General features: G+C 41.4%; 1 protein-coding gene across 1 annotated transcript in view; it reads left to right on the top strand.

Annotated features, from left to right (window-relative positions):
* Positions 1 to 24,107, top strand: part of LOC124711579 (DNA-directed RNA polymerase III subunit RPC2) — a 196,715-nt gene that overhangs the window by 49,216 nt on the left and 123,392 nt on the right. The window contains exon 5 of the mRNA XM_047241725.1: positions 12,197 to 12,364. Within this exon, the coding sequence (XP_047097681.1) occupies positions 12,197 to 12,364 (168 nt within the window). The remainder of the gene's footprint in view (positions 1 to 12,196; positions 12,365 to 24,107) is intronic.

The following is a 24,107-nucleotide window of genomic DNA, read 5'->3' on the forward strand; positions in this document are numbered from 1 at the left end:
CTGAGGAAGAGAAGTTTGTTAACATCGAGTATAGATTTAAGTGTCAGGAAGTCTTTTGTGAAAGTATTTGTATGGAGTGTAGCAATGTATGGAAGTGAAATGTGGACAATAAATAGTTTAGACAAGAAGAGGGTAGAAGCTTTCGAAATGTGGTGCTACAGTAGAATGCTGAAGATTAGATGGGTAGATCACATAACTAATGAGGAGGTATTGAATAGAATTGGGAGAGAAGAGAAATTTGTGGCTCAACTTGACTAGAAGAAGGGATTGGTTGGTAGGGCATATTCTGAGGCATCAAGGGATCACCAATTTAGCATTGGAGGCCAGTGTGGAGGGTAAAAATCATAGAGGGAGACAGAGATGAATATACTAAACAGATTCAGAAGGATGTAGGTTGCAGTAAGTACTGGGAGATGAAGCAGCTTGCACAGGATAGAGTAGCATGGAGAGCTGCATCAAACCAGTCTCAGGACTGAAGACCACTACAACAACAACTTGTTCATTCAGTGTTTCATAGCAATTAAATAGTGACTTCCAACAGATTTCAAGCATGATTTCAAACCTTTTCTAAAGTTTTTCTTGGTTACATTCTTACTGTCAAATATTTAACACATTAACTCATTTGAAACTGTTTTATAAATGAAAGTTTGATTCTTTGAAGAATGTGGGATTAACTGGTTGTGATATGATGAACTATATTAAACATGGAGGTTTGATTTTTGCTCATAAGCGGCATTTGACTTGTGCACATCCTGCGATGATGACTCATTGTGCACCTGGCCTCAGGCCCAGGTTAGGCCATGGTGGATGTGCCAGCTTCTGGCTAGCAGTCATGTTGTGCAAAGTTTTTTTGTAAGTTTAATTCAGTAAATCTTTGACAACTTTCATGTTATTTAATGTATAAAGTAGTTTGCATATCAAAATTCGAATGAGCATATGTGACATCAGTTCCGCCGCTAGCACACCCAGTGGCTTCTATATATATTGTTTGTGTTTGTGAATCTACAGTGCAAACCATAATATGAGGGTTGTCCAGAAAGTAATGCACCACATTTTTTTGTTCAACAATTCTTTATTGAACATAATGAGAATTACACATATAAAAGATTGGTGTTTTATCTACACACCCAATTTTTTCACGTAATCTCCGTCCCGTTCTGTGGTCTTCCTCCTGCATGAAACAAGGGCGTGTATTTCCTGTCAGTACCAATACTTGTCCTGGTAGTGGTGCCAGTGCTTCATTGTGTGAATCACCACCTCATAGCCCCCAAAATGTCTTCGACAAATGGCATCCATTAATGGTGAATGGCAACATCAGTTCACTGCAACATGTCAGGTGTTAAACCTGTGGAGGATCTCCTCAACCGCTGCAAATTATGGAACTCCGCCAAACTGCCATCTGATGACCTCACCCTCTGTGCCCAGTGACTAACTGTACTTCTGTCGACAGCAGATGCTCCATAGACTTTACCCAAGTGTTTGTGAATATTCCCCACTGTTCTTTTGCTGCAGTGAGAAATTCAATGATGGCAAGTTGCTTGTAACGTACATCACCTACAGATGCCATTTTGAAACTGTCCTGCAGCTACACTATGTGTCGTAAGTGATGAAAACTTGGCACGCCCATTCAGGAGACTTCAAATAATACATACGTAACGTTTCACATTCTTAACATTGTTTTCAGCTGAGAAAAAAATGCGGTGTATTATTTTCTGGGTAACCCTCGTGGGTACAGTGAAGAAAATTAGATGGCAGCAACTCAATTCTGCCAGTATTTAGATATAAATTACAATCAATACATGTAAAAAGATACAGCATGGAAAAGTTTTTTCTAAGTTTAATACAGTAAAATTTTGACAACATTCGTGTTATTTAATATGTAAAGGAGTTCACGTACTTAAACTGTAGCTCTCAGTGACATGCTCCGATTGAGATACTCACACGATTTGTAACACAATAAATTAAGTTGTGAGATGCACTTTAATTGAAAGTCAATTGAAAATTAATATAAAATCTGGTACAAGTCAAATACACATCCATCAAGGCATTATGCAGTGGTGGACATTGTTACTTGCTATATTTAATGTTCGGTTCCTAAGATTCATATTTGTTTTTATTAATTGTTTATAAATATGCGTAGTTTCACCCACAACATGAGAACTGTCATAGATAACATAATTCTCAATATTGCAATAGAAAGAAGAATAAAAAAGAAAGTGGAGCCATATTAATAATTGTTGTGATACTTGATGGCACAGAGTATATGAAATGATTTTAAGCACTGCAGTGAAGTTTATAACTATTTAACTTTGAATTTTTAGGCAAATTATTGCACATTAAATTGAGTGAAAAGTATCAGATTAGACTAGAGTTTTAACACATAGCTAATGAGGCAATCATAATTTCAATGTCATTAATGTATCAAAAGCTCTAAATTAGGCTAGTGGAACTACAAGCTTATTAAGTGATGTAGATGCGGGATTTTCTGTGTAGGGGTGAACCAAAACCATAAAGGGACAGCTGCCATCTTGCAATAGGACTGTGTTCTGGGTGATTTGATTCAGGCAACATCTGGACTAGTATGAATAGCGTCCCAGCAGCGTACATATTGAGAGAGAGAAATTTTTCGGACTGTCAGTCACAACAATTTCAACAGAATAAAGAACAGCTATACACAATGTGGAAACAAGTTCTGTCCTTATCACCTTGTCCACTGACAAAGGTTTCCACATGGAAGTTATGAACTGGAATGACTGCCTGGTGGAAGCCCTCTGCCATTTAACTGGCTCCTCCACTTATAAACCCCGCCCTGCCATAGTGATCCCACCCCACAAGTACAGCATAACCTCCAGCCCATGCTTAAAGACTCAGGCACTTCCCAGAACCTCATCACTGAATCCATTTCCCTCCTCACTCCTATGACATGCACATTTTATATGCCCCCCAGAAACCACAAAACCAACAATCCTGGATGCCCCATTGTAGCTGGTTACTCTGCCCCCACTGAAAGAATTTTGGCCCCCATTGACCAATACCCTCAACTAATTGCCTGAAATCCAGTCTTCCAGTTCACAGATACCAACCACTTCCTTAACTGACTCTCCACCGTCCCCATCCCTTTACCTCCTGGATCCCTACTTGTCACTGTTGTTGCCACTTCCCCATAAATCAACACCCCTCTTGCCCATGGTCTTGCCACTATTGAACACCGCCTTTCCTAATGTCCTATAGACTCCATACACCCTACCTCACTCCTCGTACACTTTACTAACTTTATCATAACACACAACTACTTCTTCACTGAAGGGAAAGTATACAAAGAAATCTGCTGCACAGCCGAGGCCACCCACATGGTACCATCATATGCCGTCCTTTTATGAGCTGTCTAGAGAAAACTTTCCTAGCCTCCCAAAATGCCAAACACGTAGTCTGGTTCAGAGTCATTGGTGATATCATCATGATGTGAACTTCCAGCATATCTGCAGTGACAGGAACTTCTGGTTCAGAGTCATTGGTGATATCATCATGATGTGAACTTCCAGCATATCTGCAGTGACAGGAACTTCTGTACGCAATATGCTGAAGGTCTCACCAAGGTGTTCTCAGATAGGCACTGTCCCCCATACCTAGTCTGCAAACAGATCTCCTTTCCCATTTTCCCACACACCCCCAATCTTCCTACCACCTTCGACAACCAGCGGCAAAGGAGTGCTCCCTTCATCATACAGTACCACACCAGAGTGGAACAATTGAACCACATCCTCCATCAGTGCTTTGAATGTCTGTCGTCATGCTCTGATGTGAGGGACATCCTTCCATCCCCTCCACATCCTACCCAAAATCCTTCCCACCCCTCCTAAAATGGTGTTCCATTGCCTCCCTACCTCCACAGCATCCTGGTTCATTCCTATGCCACTCCTAATCTGAACCCCTTGCCACAGGCACCATATCCCTGCGGAAGAACCAGGTGTAAGACCTGCCTGACCAGCTCACCAGCACTTCTTATTCCAATCCTGTCTCAGGCTAATCTTACCTCATCAGAGGCTGGGCCATCTGTGAAAGCAACCATGTCATAATATACCACATCTGCTGCAATCGTTGCACAGCTTTTTGTATTGGTATGACAACCATCCTGCTGTCCACCAGGATGAATGGCCACCACCAAACTGTGGCCATGAGCATGGTAGACCACCCTGTGGCATAACATGCAGCTGAACATAACATGCTTTATTTCAGTGGCTGCTTTACAATCCGGGCCACTTGCATCCTCTCCTTCATGACCAGCTTTTCTAAACTGTGCAGATGGGAGCTCTCCTTAAAACACATTCCCTACTCCTGAAATTATCCCACCCTCAACTTACAGTAACTTACTGTCCTCACACCACACACTCAACACTTCCCATTCCTTTATCGTGTAACTTCAGCCCTATTCACATCCCCTCACCCTCATTGTGTGCCATCCTGTGCCAACAGACCTGCCTGATTTTCCCACCTCCCTGTTCCTCTCCTTTTCTGCTCCACTCCACTTCCTCCCCCTTTACCCCCAATCTCCCTGCCCCACAGCCTCCCGACTCTGTGTCTGGCTGTCTTGTCCTGCATTTCCTTGCCTCTGTTTAGTCCTAAACAGTTGCAGTTTTTTAGTTATCATAATTTGCCCCTGTATACAGCCTAGTAGTTACTTATGCGACTTATTAGTAACATCAGGAGTATGTGCAGAATTCTGTTGATTGGACTCTGTCTTGAATGAGCATACGAGAGCAACATGTTGACTTCTCACTACATTAGTGATCAATGACTTTAAGCTGCTGGTGCCATAGTTCAATGCTTTGGGCTATAGGAGGTGCTGTGCCATTCTTTTGAAGAAATCACTCTTCTCAGTTTCAGTTGAATTGCCCCTGTTGAAATGGACCTTTTGTTCCTGTGTTATTCACATCCCAACTCAATAGACATTGAATAATGAACGAATGAGCTAGTGAATCAATTGTACTGGTTAGACTCACACCAGCAATTGGACTGTGGAATGTGGACAATGGACGGACCGGTAACTTGCAGATATCTGTGTGTGTTCTTTTTAGCAAGTAATGTGTTTTTAATCACATATAAATTACAGAAGTCCATCATTTTAAATTCAGAATTCATTTAGTTTCCTGAGTCTCATTTTAGATAAGTTGAATTGGCTGATGCACCTGAGAGATGCATTAACACTCAAAATTTTGGTGATGCACCCATAACAAGACATAGGGATCAGACTGAACTTATTTGTTTCAGTTTTATAGAGTCTTTGTACAGTCACGGATTGATTACAATTGCACAGTGTTGGACCTGCTAGGATATCTTACCTGAAGATGCAATCCACCATGCATAAATTGGTTTTGAGACAGTATCCAATTCCCATCTTCTCTGTGGAGTTCACTGAACTCCCGCTTTACAGCAGGTAGAAAATACTGTTTGAAAGGCCTGTAAAATGTAAAATCGCTAAAATTGCTAGCTCATCTTACCATTGTTGCTGTACCTCACCCCCCTCCCTGCTCTCCTTCCACTTTTTTAGGGGCAAAATATTTTGATAATCATCATATAAGGTGAGGAAACCCTTTGGGATTTGTTAGAGTTTACTTCAAGAGTTGTCCTTTAGAGATGCCTTTAGGTATTTATGGTTGGAGCAAAAAGCTGTCTTGGATCCCTTCAGCAGTGTAAACTTATTTTAGCTCTAACATGTTTTAAAAATGAAAGCACCCCGAGTGTACTTTTAAATTGTCAGTGTACAATATTTGGATTAGCACTGCAATTTGGTAAAGTAGACATAAAAGGATCCAACCAGGGAAACGCTCTTGACTGCTCCTTAGTTTTCCATGGACATACCCTCACTATTTACTGTCCAGAACCATTTCCAGTGAACATTAAGATATATAGTAGTAATAACTTTCTTGTCCAGATTCAGTCACTGCTCTACAATCAATCCAATTGGTGTGACAAACATTACAAAAAATATCCAAATGATCCATACCATTTTTCTCTTTTTACTAACACCAGATAAGGCTGCAGCATTCTGGATGCAAGAAAACTAAAGATTCAAGATCACTGTTGAATCAAAAGGTCATGCACTGATGAGTTACTGGGAGTGGAAAACATGCTGCTATCAGTGAAACCAATTGTCCGTCTCTGCCATTCTTCCATTCAGTCAGAGAGAAATGAAGAAAACTGCTTACAAAACATTTGTCGAGCCCTTCATAGAACACTGCTCAAGTGTGTGGGCCTGTACTAAACAGGACTAACAGGGGATGTGGAACATAACAGATTTACCCATGGGAGAGAGTCACAGATATGCTGAAGGAACTGAACTGAACTGAACTGGCAGACACTGGAAGACAGATGCAAATCATCCTTTGAAAGCGTACTCACAAAGTTTTAAGAACCAAGTTGGAGTATACAAAGGGCTTGATCCCCGTGTCCTCAGTCACTCCTGTTTCTGGCACAACAAACATAAAACAGATTTAGGTGATGAATCTAGTAATATAAATCCTCTATATATATCAGTAGCATAGGGCTCACAAGGACAGGATTAAATTAATTGCAGCACACATAGATGTTTAAACAACCATTGTTCCTGCACTGCATGCAAGAATGGAACAGGAAGAAGCCTTAACAACTGGTGCAATGGGAAGTATCCTCTGTCATGCACTTCAATTACTTATAGAGTATGGATGAACATATACATGTAACAGTAGCACTGATATGTCTCCATGTAGCACATCTTTTTCTCTTACTCATTGCTTTCTTAATTAATTGAAGAACTCATAATTATTTTGGTGGTGCCTGTGACATCTCTATGTACATCTACATCTACATACATACATATATACATACTCCGCAATCCACCATATGGCACGTGACAGAGGGTACCCTTTACCACAATTAGTTGTTTCCTTTCCTGTTCCATTTGCAGATAGAGCTAGGAAAAAATGGCTGTCTATATGCCTTCATATGAGCCCTAAATTTCTCGTATCTTACCTTTGTGGTCCCTATGTGAAATATATGTTGGCAGCAGTAGGATTGTTCTGCAGTCAGCTTCAAATGCCAGTTCTCTAAACTTCCTCTGTAGTGTTCTTCGAAATGAATGTCTTCTTCGCTCCAGGGATTTCCACTTGAGCTCCGAAAGCATATCTGTAACACTTGTATTCTGATTGAACCTACTGGTAACAAATCTAGCAGCTCGCCTCTGAATTGCTTCAATGTCTTCTTTCAATCTAACCTAGTGTGGATCCCAAATACTTGAGCAGTACTCAAGACTAGGTCACATTGGTGTCCTATATGCAGTCTTCTTTACAGATGAACCACACTTTCCTAAAATTCTCCCAATGAACGGAAGTCGACCATTCACCCTCCCACCAAAACCCTCACATGCTTGTTCCATTTCATATTGCTTCGCAACGTTATGCCCAGATAATTAAATAAGGAGACTGTGTCAAGCATAACACTACTGATGCTGTATTTGCACATTAAGGGTTTGTTTTTCCTACATTAAGGGTTTGTTTTTCCTACATTAAGGGTTTGTTTTTTCCTACATTAGGGGTTTGTTTTTCCTACATTAGGGGTTTGCTTTTCCTACATTAGGGGTTTGTTTTTCCTACATTAAGGGTTTGTTTTTTCTACATTAAGAGCAAGCTGCCATTCATCACACCAACTAGAAATTTTATCTAGGTCACCTTGTATCAACCTACAGACACTTATCTTCAACACCTTTCTGTACATTACAGCATCATCAGTGAACAATAGCTGCCACCCTGCTTGCCAGATGATTTATGTGTATAGAAAATAGCAACCGTCCTATAACATTTCCCTGGGGCACTCCTGATGTTACCCGTCTCTAATGAACACTTGCCATCAAGGACAAAATACTGTATTCTATTACTTAAGGAGTCTTTAAGCCAGGCACATATTTGGGAGCCTATTCCATATGCACGTACTTTCATTAACAGAGTGCTATGGGGTACCATGTAGAATCTTGTTCGGAAATTTAGAAATATGGAATCTGCCTGTTGCCCTTCATCCACATTTTAATGACATATGTGTGAGATTCTATTGGCAGGCCAGCACTCAATTTAAGTGGAGACTTGTGTTATGTTTTAACTGATGATGGGATGAGTCTGATATGTGATTGAAAATTTTGTGAATTCTTGGAAGTTCAGCCTCAGCTCCTAGGCTGCTGGTGTTAGTGTGTTGCAGAATGCCTGGCTGAGATATTTTTAGTTTAATGGCAGACAACCATACCCACCTTATACAGTATTTTATTCTCTTAACAACCTTTGTTTTTAACAGTGCAGGAAAGGACAGATTGCTTCTTACTGTAAAGAAGACACATCAAATTGCAGACACACACAATTAAGATATTCACATATAGCTTTCATCCACAGTCTTCATCAGTAAAGGACACACACACACACACACACACACACACACACACACACACACAAGCAAGCACACCTCACGCACACATTACCGCCAGCTCCAGCATCTTGGACCGGAATGCAACATCATGTGGGATTCAGGCAACAATCTGGAGGGGATGGGGAAGGGGAAGGAATAGTAGTTTATGGGTGGGCAGAGAGATAATTGCTGTCTGGTGGAGTGTGCAGGGACTAGGCTGATAATATACTCAGTGTCAGGAGGCTGTGGGGCAGGGAGGTGGGGTAAAAAGGAGCAAAGAAGGAGAGGAGTGGGGAAAGACAGGCAGATGTGTTGGCAGAGGGCTGCAAGTAAACAGGGTGAGAGATGGGAGTGGGGAGGAGATGATAGGACAGAGAGGGTGGAAACTGCTGGGTGGAGGGTGTGGGGAGTGTATGTCACTGTAGGTTGAGGCTGGGATGATTATGGGTTATGGGAGCAGAGAATGTGTTGTAAGGATAACTCCCATTTGCACATTTCAGAAAAGGTATTATTGTAGGGGAGGACCCCTCTTCTTTTTTGCTCCTTTTTCCCCCCACTTCCAGCTCCGCAACCTCCTGATACTGCACCTGTTGTCAGTCTAGCTGCTGCACACTCCCCCAGGCAGTAATAGTCTCTCTCTCCAACCATACACTACTATCCCTTCCCATTCCCCTGACCCCTTCCCCTTCCCCACACCCTCCAGATTGCTGCTTGCATATCATGCGAACATCAAACACATTCCTGTAACCTTTGCATACATTTTCTCCTGCCGCCATTTGATGATTAGATCTCTTATGTATTCAGTATCTTTTATGTGTCCTTCACCCCTCTTTCTCAGCCTCCCTCCTTCCTTCCCCTCCCCCCATCCTTCCCCTTCAACACTTCTGCCAGAAGAAGGCTCCACTGGCTCTGAAAACTTGCATAAGATAGCCCTTTGTGTGTGTGCGTGCACACTGCTGCCACCGCTTGGTGAGGAGGTTTTTTTAATCTATCCAGTTACATTATATTAACAAACATACTTAGGTATAGACAAAAGAATTACTTCTGTTTACCTTTAATTTGGTTTTCTTCTACTTTTTATCACAAGTGTAGCTGCTTTCTTGTGGAGGATTCAAGATTTATACAGTTGTATCATTTGGGCCACATGCAGATACTTTTGATGATCTATTCATTTCTGATAGCTGACAACTACTTGTGATACCACCTATCATTAGACTGAATGATATATTATTATTCTTTATTTTACAGAATGTTTGGTTGATGCAATTTGCATCTGTCTTTGTCCACCATTTTGGTGTGGTTGGATGGTCTTTTCTGATACCAAAATTGATAAAGGAGTGACACATTAGGGTTAGTTGATTCCATACTTGATCCAGTCCATGTCTCCTCTCTTTTTTGTAGCCAGTTATGTTATGTACAAGTTTTAGATACATACTCAGTAATTTTTATTGAGGCTATCAGCATTTATGCAGAATTCTCTTGTGATATTTTCAGTTTAACAGTGTGTTTTTAATTGCATTTGTTGTTCATACCAAAAACAGATTTGCTCTGTAAGAAAGTGCATGGTTTTATTATAAGTAGATAAATGGGTATAGTAACTCCATAAAATAAATTATATACAATGATACTGAATTACAGATTTAAGAATTGAATCTTGCACTTGTGAAGAGTATAAGCTTAACATTGCAAGGCTGGAACATGTACATCAGAAAGCTGAGCCAGTACCTATGAGGAAAAGAAAGAAAGGTGCACTGTAGTAGTCAAGTGCAGTTACTTACTTACCAACTCAAGATATCTTTAAAGAACATTACTTTGCAGTCCATACACCTCCCCCTTGTCACCTCCACACACACACACACACACACACACACACACACACACACACACACACACACACACACATACAAACCTCAGAGTTCTGTGTCCCTATCAGAGATCAGTGTCAGTGTGGCAAATTATGTTTTAAATGTTGTATTTGTTTCAAGCAGTAAAACGTGTAGAACCTATGAATTTCAGAACTGTAATGATTGCATACTGTGTTTGTAATAAACATGCTTAGAATGAGTTTTTTCATTAAAGCATATAGAATTTTTGTGATCTATACATTATACAGGGTGCTACAAAAAGGTACGGCCAAACTTTCAGGAAACATTCCTCACACACAAATAAAGAAAAGATGTTATGTGGACCTGTGTCGAGAAACGCTTAATTTCCATGTTAGAGCTCATTTTAGTTTCATCAGTATGTACTGTACTTCCTCAATTCACTGCCAGTTGGCCCAATTGAAGGAAGGTTATGTTGACTTCGGTGCTTGTGTTGACATGCCACTCATTGCTCTACAGTACTAGCATCAAGCACATCAGTACGTAGCATCAACAGGTTAGTGTTCATCACGAACGTGGTTTTGCAGTCAGTGCAATGTTTACAAATGCGGAGTTGGCAGATGCCCATTTAATGTATGGATTAGCACGGGGCAATAGCCGCGGCGCGGTACGTTTGTATCGAGACAGATTTCCAGAGCGAACGTGTCCCGACAGGAAGACATTCGAAGCAATTGATCAGCGTCTTAAGGAGCACGGAATATTCCAGCCTATGACTCGCGACTGGGGAAGACCTAGAACGATGAGGACACCTGCAATGGACAAGGCAATTCTTCGTGCAGTTGACGATAACCCTAATGTCAGCGTCAGAGAAGTTGCTGCTGTACAAGGTAACGTTGACCACGTCACTGTATGGAGAGTGCTACGGGAGAACCAGCTGTTTCCGTACCATGTACAGCGTGTGCAGGCACTATCAGCAGCTGTTTGGCCTCCACGGGTACACTTCTGCGATTGGTTCATCCAACAATGTGTCAATCCTCATTTCAGTGCAAATGTTCTCTTTATGGATGAGGCTTCATTCCAAAGTGACCAAATTGTAAATTATCTCAATCAACATGTGTGGGCTGACGAGAATCCGCACGTAATTGTGCAATCACGTCATCAACACAGATTTTCTGTGAACGTTTGGGCAGGCATTGTTGGTGATGTCTTGATTGGGTCCCATGTTCTTCCACCTACTCTCAATGGACCATGTTATCATGATTTCATACGGGATACTCTTCCTGTGCTGCTAGAACATGTGCCATTACAAGTACGACACAACAAGTGGTTCATGCACGATGGAGCTCCTGCACATTTAAGTCGAAGTGTTTATACGCTTCTTAACAACAGATTCGGTGACCGATGGATTGGTAGAGGCAGACCAATTCCATGGCCTCCACGCTCTCCTGACCTCAACCCTCTTGACTTTCATTTATGGGGGCATTTGAAAGCTATTGTCTACGCAACCCCTGTGCTAAATGTAGAGACTCTTCGTGCTCATATTGTGGACGGCTGTGATACAATACGCCATTCTCCAGGAATGCATCAGCGCATCAGGGATTCCATGCGGCAGAGGGTGGATGCATGTATCCTCGCTAACGGAGGACATTTTGAACATTTCCTGTAACAAAGTGTTTGAAGTCACACTGGTACGTTCTTGTTGCTGTGTGTTTCCATTCCATGATTAATGTGATTTGAAGAGAAGTAATAAAATGAGCTCTAACATGGAAAGTAAGCGTTTCCGGACACATATCTACATAACATATTTTCTTTCTTTGTGTGTGAGGAATGTTTCCTGAAAGTTTGGCCATACCTTTTTGTAACACCCTGTATATAATATATGTATCTATCTTTTTATCATCTTTTGTAATATACATGGTACTTAAGAATACATGTGCTTATTGTTATAGGTGATCCTGATGCAAGAACAGTTGGCTCGCAACAGGATTATTGTAGAGGATGACGGCAAAGGTGGTGTTCAGTGTCAAGTTACAAGCAGCACTCATGAGAAAAAGTCTCGAACAAATGTTGTTGTCAAAAATGGAAAATATTACCTAAAACATAACACACTACAAGATGTAAGCATAATTTTTTGATGACTTAAAAGCATAGTTATAGAATAACCCATAATTTTGCTATTGAAATGGTTTTGATTTTTGTGTGTGTGTGTGTGTGTGTGTGTGTGTGTGTGTGTGTGTGTGTGTGTGTGTGTGTGTGTGCATGTTTGCGTGTCTGGAGGGGGCAGATGCGATTGTGTGAACGTGTGCCCTCTCTCCCGCCCACCCCTCCCTCCCTCCCTCCCTGACACACACACACACACACACACACACACACACACACAGCAATACACACAAAATTCAAGCTTTCGCAACAAATGGTTGCTTCATCAGGAAAGAGGGAAGGAGAGGGAAAGACGAAAGGATGTGGGTTTTAAGGGATAGGGTAGGAGTCATTCCAATCCCGGGAGCGGAAAGACTTACCTTAGGGGGAAAAAAGAACAGGTATACACTCGCGCACGCGCACACACACACACACACACACACACACACATTCATCCATTCGCACATATGCAGACACAAGCAGACATTTGTACACCCTCTCCCTTAAAATCCACATCCTTTCGTCTTTCCCTCTCCTTCCCTCTTTCCTGATGAAGCAACCGTTTGTTGCGAAAGCTTGAATTTTGTGTGTATGTTTGTGTTTGTTTATGTGTCTATTGACCTGCCAGCACTTTTGTTTGGTAAGTCACATCATATATATATATATATATATATATATATATAGAGGGAAACATTCCACGTGGGAAAAATTATATATAAAAACAAAGATGAGGTGACTTACCGAACGAAAGCGCTGGCAGGTCGATAGACACACAAACAAACACACAGGTCTATCGACCTGCCAGCGCTTTCGTTCGGTAAGTCACCTCATCTTTGTTTTTATATATAATTTTTCCCACGTGGAATGTTTGATCCTATTAAGTTTTATTTACATTCCCTCCGCAAACATGCCTTCGCCCTAGCCAGATTACGCTCCCATATTTTATTTTCTCAGGCTTGTCTGACATTTGGCATTACCCCCAAAGGCCTCACACTTAAAGTTCCCATCTCTGGCTGCAACCCTTCTTTCCACCAGTCCCTATACCAGTTCCAAACTGAACAATCCATTGCCCTCACCCACCTAATCCTTCACCTACTCATCAACTCAGCCAATGAACACACCCGTCAACTCCTACCCTTAATAAAAGTCCTCAATCTTTCTGACTTCCAGCCTTGCCTCTCAATCCTTCTTAAAAAACCTTAATCCTACTCCCAACATCACCACTGCTGAAGCCCAGGCTATCCGTGATATGAAGGCTGACCGATCCATCGTCATTCTTCCGGCGTACAAGGGTTCCACGACTGTGGTACTTGATCGTCGGGAGTATGTGGCTGAGGGACTGCGTCAGCTTTCAGACAACACCACATACAAAGTTTGCCAAGGTAATCCCATTCCTGATGTCCAGGCAGAGCTTCAGGGAATCCTCAGAACCTTAGGCCCCCTACAAAACCTTTCACCTGACTCCATCAACCTCCTAACCCCACCGACATCCCGCACCCCTACCTTCTACCTTCTTCCTAAAATTCACAAACCCAATCATCCCGGCCGCCCCATTGTAGCTGGTTACCAAGCCCCCACAGAACGTATCTCCACCTACGTAGATCAACACCTTCAACCCATTACATGCAGTCTCCCATCCTTCATCAAAGACACCAACCACTTTCTTGAACGCCTGGAATCCTTACCCAATCTGTTACCCCTGGAGACCATCCTTGTAACCATTGATGCCACTTCCTTATTCACAAATATCCCGCACGTCAAGGGCCTCGCTGCGATGGAGCACTTCCTTTCACGCCGATCACCTGCCACCCTACCTAAAACCTCTTTCCTCATTACCTTAGCCAGTTTCATCCTGGCCCACAACTTCTTCACTTTTGAAGGCCAGACATACCAGCAATTAAAGGGAACAGCCATGAGTACCAGGATGGCCCCCTTGTACGCCAACCTATTCATGGGTCGCTTAGAGGAAGCCTTCTTGGTTACCCAGGCCTGCCAACCCAAAGTTTGGTATAGATTTATTGATGACATCTTCATGATCTGGACTCACAGTGAAGAAGAACTCCAGAATTTCCTCTCCAACCTCAACTCCTTTGGTTCCATCAGATTCACCTGGTCCTACTCCTAATCCCATGCCACTTTCCTTGACGTTGACCTCCATCTGTCCAATGGCCAGCTTCACACGTCCGTCCACATCAAACCCACCAACAAGCAACAGTACCTCCATTATGACAGCTGCCACCCATTCCACATCAAACAGTCCCTTCCCTACAGCCTAGGTCTTTGTGGCAAACGAGTCTGCTCCAGTCCGGAATCCCTGAACCATTACACCAACAACCTGAAAACAGCTTTCACTTCCCGCAACTACCCTCCCGACCTGGTACAGAAGCAAATAACCAGAGCCACTTCCTCATCCCCTCAAACTCAGAACCTCCCACAGAAGAACCACAAAAGTGCCCCACTTGTGACAGGATACTTTCCGGGACTGGATCAGACTCTGAATGTGGCTCTCCAGCAGGGATACGACTTCCTCAAATCCTGCCCTGAAATGAGATCCATCCTTCATGAAATCCTCCCCACTCCACCAAGAGTGTCTTTCCGCCGTCCACCTAACCTTCGTAACCTCTTAGTTCATCCCTATGAAATCCCCAAACCACCTTCCTTACCCTCTGGCTCCTACCCTTGTAACTGCCCCCGGTGTAAAACCTGTCCAATGCACCCTCCCACCACCACGTACTCCAGTCCTGTAGCCCGGAAGGTGTACACGATCAAAGGCAGAGCCGTGTGTGAAAGCACCCACGTGATTTACCAACTGACCTGCCTACACTGTGAAGCTTTCTATGTGGGAATGACCAGCAACAAACTGTCCATTCGCATGAATGGACACAGGCAGACAGTGTTTGTTGGTAATGAGGATCACCCTGTGGCTAAACATTCCTTGGTGCACGGCCAGCACATCTTGGCACAGTGTTACACCGTCCAGATTATCTGGATACTTCCCACTAACACCAACCTGTCAGAACTCCGGAGATGGGAACTTGCCCTTCATTATATCCTCTCTTCTTGTTATCCGCCAGGCCTCAACCTCCGCTAATTTCAAGTTGCCGCCGCTTATACCTCACCGGTCTTTCAACAACATCTTTGCCTCTTTACTTCCGCCTCGACTGACGTCCCTGCCCAAACTCTTTGCCTTTACAAATGTCTGCTTGTGTCTGTGTATGTGCGGATGGATATGTGTGTGTGTGTGCGCGAGTGTATACCTGTCCTTTTTTCCCCCTAAGGTAAGTCTTTCCGCTCCCGGGATTGGAATGACTCCTTACCCTCTCCCTTAAAACCCACATCCTTTCGTCTTTCCCTCTCCTTCCCTCTTTCCTGACGAAGCAACCATTGGTTGCGAAAGCTAGAATTTTGTGTGTATGTATGTGTCTCTATCGACCTGCCAGCACTTTCGTATGGTAAGTCACATCATCTTTGTTTTTAAATATATTTTTCCCGCGTGGAATGTTTCCCTATTTTTTTTATATATATATATATATATATATATATATATTTCTCTTTCCTGACGAGGCAACCATTGGTTGCGAAAGCTAGAATTTTGTGTGTATGTTTGTGTTTGTTAGTGTGTCTATCGACCTGCCAGCGCTTTTGTTTGGTAAGTTTCATCATCTTTCTTTTTAGATATATTTTTCCCACGTGGAATGTTTCCCTCTATTTTTTATATATATATATATATATATATATATATATATATATATATATATAAAAACAAAGATGAGGTGACTTACCGAACAAAAGCGCTGGCAGGTCGATAGACACACAAACAAACACAAACACACACACAAAATTCAAGCTTTCGCAACAAACTGTTGCCTCATCAGGAAAGAGGTAAGGAGAGGGGAAGACGAAAGGAAGTGCCCCCGATGCAAAACCTGTCCCATGCACCCTCCCACCACCACCTACTCCAGTCCTGTAACCCGGAAGGTGTACACGATCAGAGGCAGAGCCACGTGTGAAAGCACCCACGTGATTTACCAACTGACCTGCCTACACTGTGATGCATTCTATGTGGGAATGACCAGCAACAAACTGTCCATTCGCATGAATGGACACAGGCAGACAGTGTTTGTTGGTAATGAGGATCACCCTGTGGCTAAACATGCCTTGGTGCACAGCCAGCACATCTTGGCACAGTGTTACACCGTCCGGGTTATCTGGATACTTCCCACCAACACCAACCTATCCGAACTCCGGAGATGGGAACTTGCCCTTCAGTATATCCTCTCTTCTCGTCATCCGCCAGGCCTCAATCTCCGCTAATTTCAAGTTGCCGCCACTCATACCTCACCTGTCTTTCAACAACTTCTTTGCCTCTACACTTCTGCCTCGACTGACATCTCTGCCCAAACTCTTTGTCTTTAAATATGTCTGCTTGTGTCTGTATGTGTGGATGGATATGTGCGTGTGTGCGAGTGTATACCTGTCCTTTTTTCCCCCTAAGGTAAGTCTTTCCGCTCCCGGGATTGGAATGACTCCTTACCCTCTCCTTTAAAACCCACTTCCTTTCGTCTTCCCCTCTCCTTACCTCTTTCCTGATGAGGCAACAGTTTGTTGCGAAAGCTTGAATTTTGTGTGTGTGTTTGTGTTTGTTTGTGTGTCTATCGACCTGCCAGCGCTTTTGTTCGGTAAGTCACCTCATCTTTGTTTTTATATATAATTTTTCCCACGTGGAATGTTTCCTTCCATTATATATATATATATATATATATATATATATATATAAAAAGATGATTTGACTTACCAAATGAAAGTGCTGGCAGGTCGACAGATTCCTCATCAAGCCTGAGTACTGATAAAGTGAACACATCATAGCCAACCGGACTCCAGGCGACACCCTCGTGGGGTACAGCAGCCATCTTGGCAAGCTCATGAGGTGGCACCAACCTCTAACGAGTGTTTACTGATATACTGTAGCCTGGCAGTTGCGGCCAGCCTCTTGTTAGTCACTAGTCTTTTGCACATGCCAATGAATAGCAGAGCATTTTGACCATAGTTTAAGGTATATAGTTGTGATGTTGTTACAGTCTATCAGCTGGAATGACATCAGCAGCAAGAAAGCTAACTGTAAGTTTGGTGTTTGTTTTTAATTATTTTTCTGTACAATTAACTAAGTAGTTATTATATTTTTGCATTGCAAGTATTAGTAAATTATGAAGAGAGAGTCTAACAACAGCTGAATCTCACTGGTACAAATTATTCATGAAGAAATACTTTTGAATATATGTATAATTGCAGCTTATTCCTTTGAAAATGAGATAATACAAACATGCATTTTGTGCAGAGAACCATATATTTCTGTTGTTGTCTGTTCTTACTATGATAGGCACTTTCCTTGACAAGTAACAGTTTTGTGAGGAGTCTAATTTTTTGCACATTCTTGCACTTCACTTGACCTTCCAACACATGAATAGTTTTTTAAATGTAATTACTTTTGTTTCAAAAGCAAATCTCTCAATGGTTCTTACCATTTGTTGTTTGTAGGAACAATTGTGGAACTGGTTTCTTCTGTGTTGGGAACCATTTTTATTGTTTCTGACATTTTTTCATCACATCTGTATGCTTTTGCTTTCAGTTGTGGTTGTGATGGCTTATTTGATATGTTAAATAATGTACATATTGCATTCCATATACAAGTTTCCTAGTTTCCACATTCAGTGATATGACTGGAAGTGTAGTGAACAAAACTTCATTTTGCTGCGTGGATATATATGACCTCTTTTCTCAAAAGGTCAGGTCTTTTGCTGTTTACTCTCCATTTTTTTGTACTGAAAAAATATCTGTAAGTTACAAGAGAATTATAAATAAACTGTCCTGCATAGCTTCCAGGGTACCCAAGAAACTAAAAAAACACAAATGTTATGCCATTTTTTAGTTGCTGTCCATTTTTATGGCACTAAATGCATTCCCTTTTGTAAAGCAACACTATTTTACTAATCAGTATAAATGATACTATTCACACTCATTTGATTTCGTATTCAGCAGTGTAGCTTTCTGTCCGCTCGGACTACTATTGTTGCAGTGTATAACAAAAATGAGCAGTAGTTTTGTAACAGTAATTTTGACCTTACCTGATTAACGTTCTGGATTTGGACTTTTCCCTGGATTGTGGTATATGTTTAGACAACTCGACTATACTCTGAACTAGTGCTGAATATTAATTCACCTCATGATCTTCGCTGTCAGTTACCATCAGAACCAGCAATTTTCTTCTGCCAGTCTCGTTCTTATCATTAGTACAAATAATCATAAACTGTGTTCCTACCTACGGAGTATAGTACAGAAAATTGACAATGAGAACTTCTTTGCTGTGCAACTTTTGCATTGCGGTATGTATCCTGAGTTTCTTAAGTTGTGGCAGTAGCAGTTACTGCAACAGTAGGAGTAGCAATACCTGGAGCAACAGCAACAGCAAGACTTGTAGCAAGAGATGCCAGTAGCAGCAGACACATCTTTACAACTTTTGCAAAATCGACAACAGTTGGCTGCTGCAGTGGGCTCGCCTCACTGCCCACCCTTCGTTTATTTATATGAGGCAAATGGGAGATGGGGGGATTGTTTATGTTGTTTTGTTCTTCACTACAGGGCAAGTCAAATAACTGACCCTAGATATCAATGTGCACTCTTACTGTCTTGTGGTAGTAAACTGTATGAAGCGGTGCAAAAATTATGCCCACTCTCAGATCCTAGTAGTTTGAGTTTTTCTGATATTTGTGGTTTGCTGACTGACTATTAGAGCCACAAATGTTGTTATGGCATGGCTACGGTTTAACCAATGTGTTAAGCAACATAAACAATCTCTACGCAGCATGGGCTGCTGACTTACAAGGTTTGGGGCGCAAGTTTAGTTTTTCGTGCAGTGTGGTATTTCATATGTGGACTCTGTAATATGTGATGTTATTATCCATCTTGCTCTGGATTGAGATGTTAGTGCAAAAGCTTTAGAGGTGTCTGATCCCACATTGAGTGATGTGTTAAATATTGCCAAAGCACACAAGTAACTGCATCAGTGCAAGCTCTATTTCACAAATCTGCAGGTGTTGATGTTAGTAGTCTGTTGCCGTTGTGCTCCACACTCAACTTAATGACTTTCATTTGATGTAAGTATCAATTTACCAAGTACCCATTTGTCTGGTGACACAGGATTCAGTAGTTAGTGATTTCTTGCCCTTATCATTGATAGATGCACATAAACAGAAGCACTTTGTTCATTGCTGGCATGTCTGCAAATGAGCAGAGACTCATTTAATGTTTTAGACCCCAGAAGAGTTAATGCTGTCCAATCTTGTCCAGCATCAACAATGTCACTGTCCTTTCTGTGATGTCATCTGTTTTGCATGCCACGAACTGGGGCACTTAGAGTGTGTCTTGGCAGGTGTGCATCAACAGCTTAGGCCATCAGCGCACTGCACGCTATCTTGCCGATGCCTGTGGCAGCAGTGGGCAATATGCAGTGTCTCATGTTGTAACTGGACACTCGAGGGACCACAGTGGATCTCCAGTGGGACACAGGTCAGTCGTGTCTCTGATTGGTGAGAACACACATCAGTGCTTTGGTTTCCCACAGATGCAGTCTCTTCAGCACAATGTGATGGTGTACAATGGCCAGTCAATTCCATTGCAAAGTCAGATCATCATCCAAGCTAACGAGGAGAGGTCCCCAGGTGTACGATCGACTTTTCGAAACTGTCTGTATGATGCTGTAGGTTAAGAGTCCAGGTATCATGCACTACAGTGACTCAACCTGGTGGGTCCTCCTTTGTGAGTAATTAAGGGAAAAAAATTCAAAATTTTGTGGGGCAGTCAATATCATTAAAAAAAGTTGTATTATCTAGTCTGGTTGCGTAGTACAGGGTGATTCAAAAAGAATACCACAACTTTAGGAATTTAAAACTCTGCAACGACAAAAGGCAGAGCTAAGCACTATCTGTCGGCGAATTAAGGGAGCTATAAAGTTTCATTTAGTTGTACATTTGTTCGCTTGAGACGCTGTTGACTAGGCGTCAGCGTCAGTTGATGCTAAGATGCCGACCGCTCAACAGAAAGCTTTTTGTGTTATTGAGTACGGCAGAAGTGAATCGACGACAGTTGTTCAGCGTGCATTTCGAACGAAGTATGGTGTTAAACCTCCTGATAGGTGGTGTGTTAAACGTTGGTATAAACAGTTTACAGAGAATGGGTGTTTGTGCAAAGGGAAAAGTTCTGGATGGCCGAGAACGAGTGATGAAAATGTAGCACGCATCCAGCAAGCATTTGTTCACAGCCCAGGAAAATCGACTCGCAGAGCTAGCAGAGAGCTGCAAATTCCACAATCAACTGTATGGAGAGTCCACATTGGCACTTATCTGTCCGTAACTACCTGAACGTCAACTACCCGAGGCAATGGATCGGCCGCCAGGCAGCCCGTGACAGAGCACTTCATCACTGGCCTCCAAGAAGCCCTGATCTTACCCCCTGCGATTTTTTCTTATGGGGGTATGTTAAGGATATGGTGTTTCGGCCACCTCTCCCAGCCACCATTGATGACTTGAAACGAGAAATAACAGCAGCTATCCAAACTGTTACGCCTGATATGCTACAGAGAGTGTGGAACGAGTTGGAGTATCGGGTTGATATTGCTCGAGTGTCTGGAGGGGGCGATATTGAACATCTCTGAACTTGTTTTTGAGTGAAAAAAAAAAAAAAAACCTTTTTAAATACTCTTTGTAATGATGTATAACAGAAGGTTATATTATGTTTCTTTCATTAAATACACATTTTTAAAGTTGTGGTATTCTTTTTGAATCACCCTGTATAATGGATAGGATAACAGCCTCACATGAAGGTTGTTGTGGATTTGGATCTCCAGTGCACATAGTTTGTTTATTTTATTTTTTTATTTTTAAATCTTTATTGAAATTACTTTGATCATTATTTTTATTCAATTGATTCATTTAAATGTAATTTTTTTATTTCTATTTTTGTAACATCATTTTAGTCACTGTATGAACTTTTTCATTAGTTTCATTTTTCTGTACATCATTCTTTTTCCAATTGGAATTTTTGTGAGTGTGAATTTAATTACATTTACCTGCTATAACATTCAATTATTTGAAAATTGCACTCTATCAGTTAAAAAACAAAAGACGAAATAATCTATTTATATTTGTGCAGTGGTGTCAAAAATTTATTACCAGATGTGCAATATTTTTGCTCTTGGTAATCATCGTACAAACTTTTAAAACATAACCTTAATACCTGTTGCACTGTGGACAACATAGTGCAGATGTAAATTTAAATGAAAGATGGGTTTATAAGTAAAATGAAATTCAAACAAAATGAGAACTAGATATAGTGAATGCAGTAATGCGGAAGAAAGAACAGGGTGATAAAGCAAAATAAATTAAATCAAAATTAATACATTAAACTAATTAAAACACTTGAACAATGATTTCAAGTGAAGAAATAATGACAGGAAGAAAAATGAGAGCAAATGAAAAAGTTGATATTATGATTAAAATTATGCGACAAAGGCATGCAACCAAAAAATTACATTAAAATCGGGTAACTGAATAAATATAATGATCAAAATCATTCCAGTAAAGATTTAGGGAAAAAACCATCTTTCTGCAGGTGATGAGCTTTGAACCCATAACATCCTGCATACGAAGCTGTTATCCTGGTCATTATACCACTCAGCCAGTCTATACAATGCAACTATTTAAATGCTGTTGAATGTTACACAAAATTTCGAATTTTTTTTGTCCTCAATTACTCGCAAATGACGGTCCACCAAGGTAAATGGCTGCAGTGTGTGATACATAGGATCTTTACCTACCTTACCATATAGATAGTTACAAAAAGTCGATCCCACCGCAGGGGATCTCTCCTTGTAAGTACAAAAACATCGCTTGGCAGCTAATGTTGATTGCAATTATCTCTTGGAGACAATAACTAACATTTTTGGTTAGATGCTTTTGCGTTTTTTGATTTTCAAATTCAGGACCAGGTTAATTTGGTTTCACCTGTGATCCTATTCACAGAACTTGATGCATTGTGTTCACAATTTAAGCAGCTGTTTAAACACACATTAGGTTGTGCAACAGTGTTCCAGGCCCACATTTCCTTAAAGTGTTCAGCAGTACCTAAGTTTTTTTAGGGCTTGTCCGTTGCCTTGTACTATGTGTGAGAAGTAGGTAGGTTGCATAATGTTGGTGTTCCGTTACCAGTATCGCCTAGCCAATGAGCTATGCCCATTGCTGTGGTTCAGAAACCTAATGGATCACTTCACATTTGTGGTGATTCTTAGTTTACCATTAATGCTTAAGCAAATGTTAATTTATATTCACTTCCTCAATGGGAGGAATTGTAGGCTGCAATGACTTGGGGCCAATAGTTTTTAAGGATATATCTCACTGATGCTTACTTTCAGTTGCATGTACATGATCAGATGAAACAGTTTTTAGAGTTTAATATGCCATGTTATATCTGAAGTGAAGGTGTCTCAGATTCTCAGTCTAGCCCGAGTACTGATGGAGAGAACACATTGGAGATACTCGAGCTCCAGGTGACAGCCATGGCTCGTGCCTGCATGGGGGAGCAGCCGCTTTGGCAAGCCCGTGAAGTGGCGTCACCCTCTGACAACTGTTTACTGATATATCATTGTCTGGCAATTGCAGCCACTCTGAAGTCTTACATGTACACCATTGGCTAGCAGAGTATTTTGAGCTTGCCTGGTTACAATTTTGTGATTTGAACTTTTCCCTGGATTGTGGTATATCCTTAGGCAACTTGGTTATGCAGTGACTTGAATTGATGATTAATTCACCTCGTGATGTCTGCTGTCATTCACCACCGGAGTCACCTGTTCCGTTCCTTTGGTCTTCTTGTTACCATGAATGCGAATAATCTTAAACTGTGTTTCTGCGTATGCTGAGTAGGACAGAAAAATATAGGTGGAGAATTATAGGAAACAATAAGGTTTTGGTAATGAATACCATGTTGGCTTTATCACAAACTCCAGTTCTCTCTTTTTCTGGTATATCTACAAAAAAATGTTACTTTATTTTTTCTGCTTCTTTTGTTTGATGCAACTCACACTCTCTGTAGGTTATGCTTAACTGTTAGGATTAATTTTCAATTTGGAGATTTCACATCCAGTAAACAATAATAGAGCTATCATATCACAGGCATTATGAAATACAAAACTCTGGACAGTTTTCAATTTGAATTTCATCCCATATTTTACTTCATTGGTAACTTGGTGGAAGACACTAACAATCTCAGAATAAACATGTGTAGATTAGGATCTAACATCCCATTGACAGCGAGATCAATAGTAAAGATTGGGAACCAACTGGGATCCATGAGGTGAAGGGGTGTGGATAATTGAGAGCGGGTGAAGGAAATAATTGGTGTCTTTGATATGAGGGGCTAGATTTTGGACAATGGGTTGGGGGTGTTGGTTAATGACCAGTGAAAGACCTGCCCAGTACACCCACACAGCACTTCCTTTTCTACATCTACATCTACATGATTAGTCTGCTATTCACAATAAAGTGCCTGGCTGAGGGTTCAGTGAAACACCTTCGTGCTCTGTCTCTGCTGTTCCACTCTCAAATGGCACGCGGGAAAAATGAGCACGTAAATTTTTCTGTGCGAGCCCTGATTTCTCTTATCTTATCATGATGA

Source organism: Schistocerca piceifrons, chromosome 8, assembly GCF_021461385.2.
Source record: "Schistocerca piceifrons isolate TAMUIC-IGC-003096 chromosome 8, iqSchPice1.1, whole genome shotgun sequence".
Taxonomy (NCBI): Eukaryota; Metazoa; Arthropoda; class Insecta; order Orthoptera; family Acrididae; genus Schistocerca; species Schistocerca piceifrons.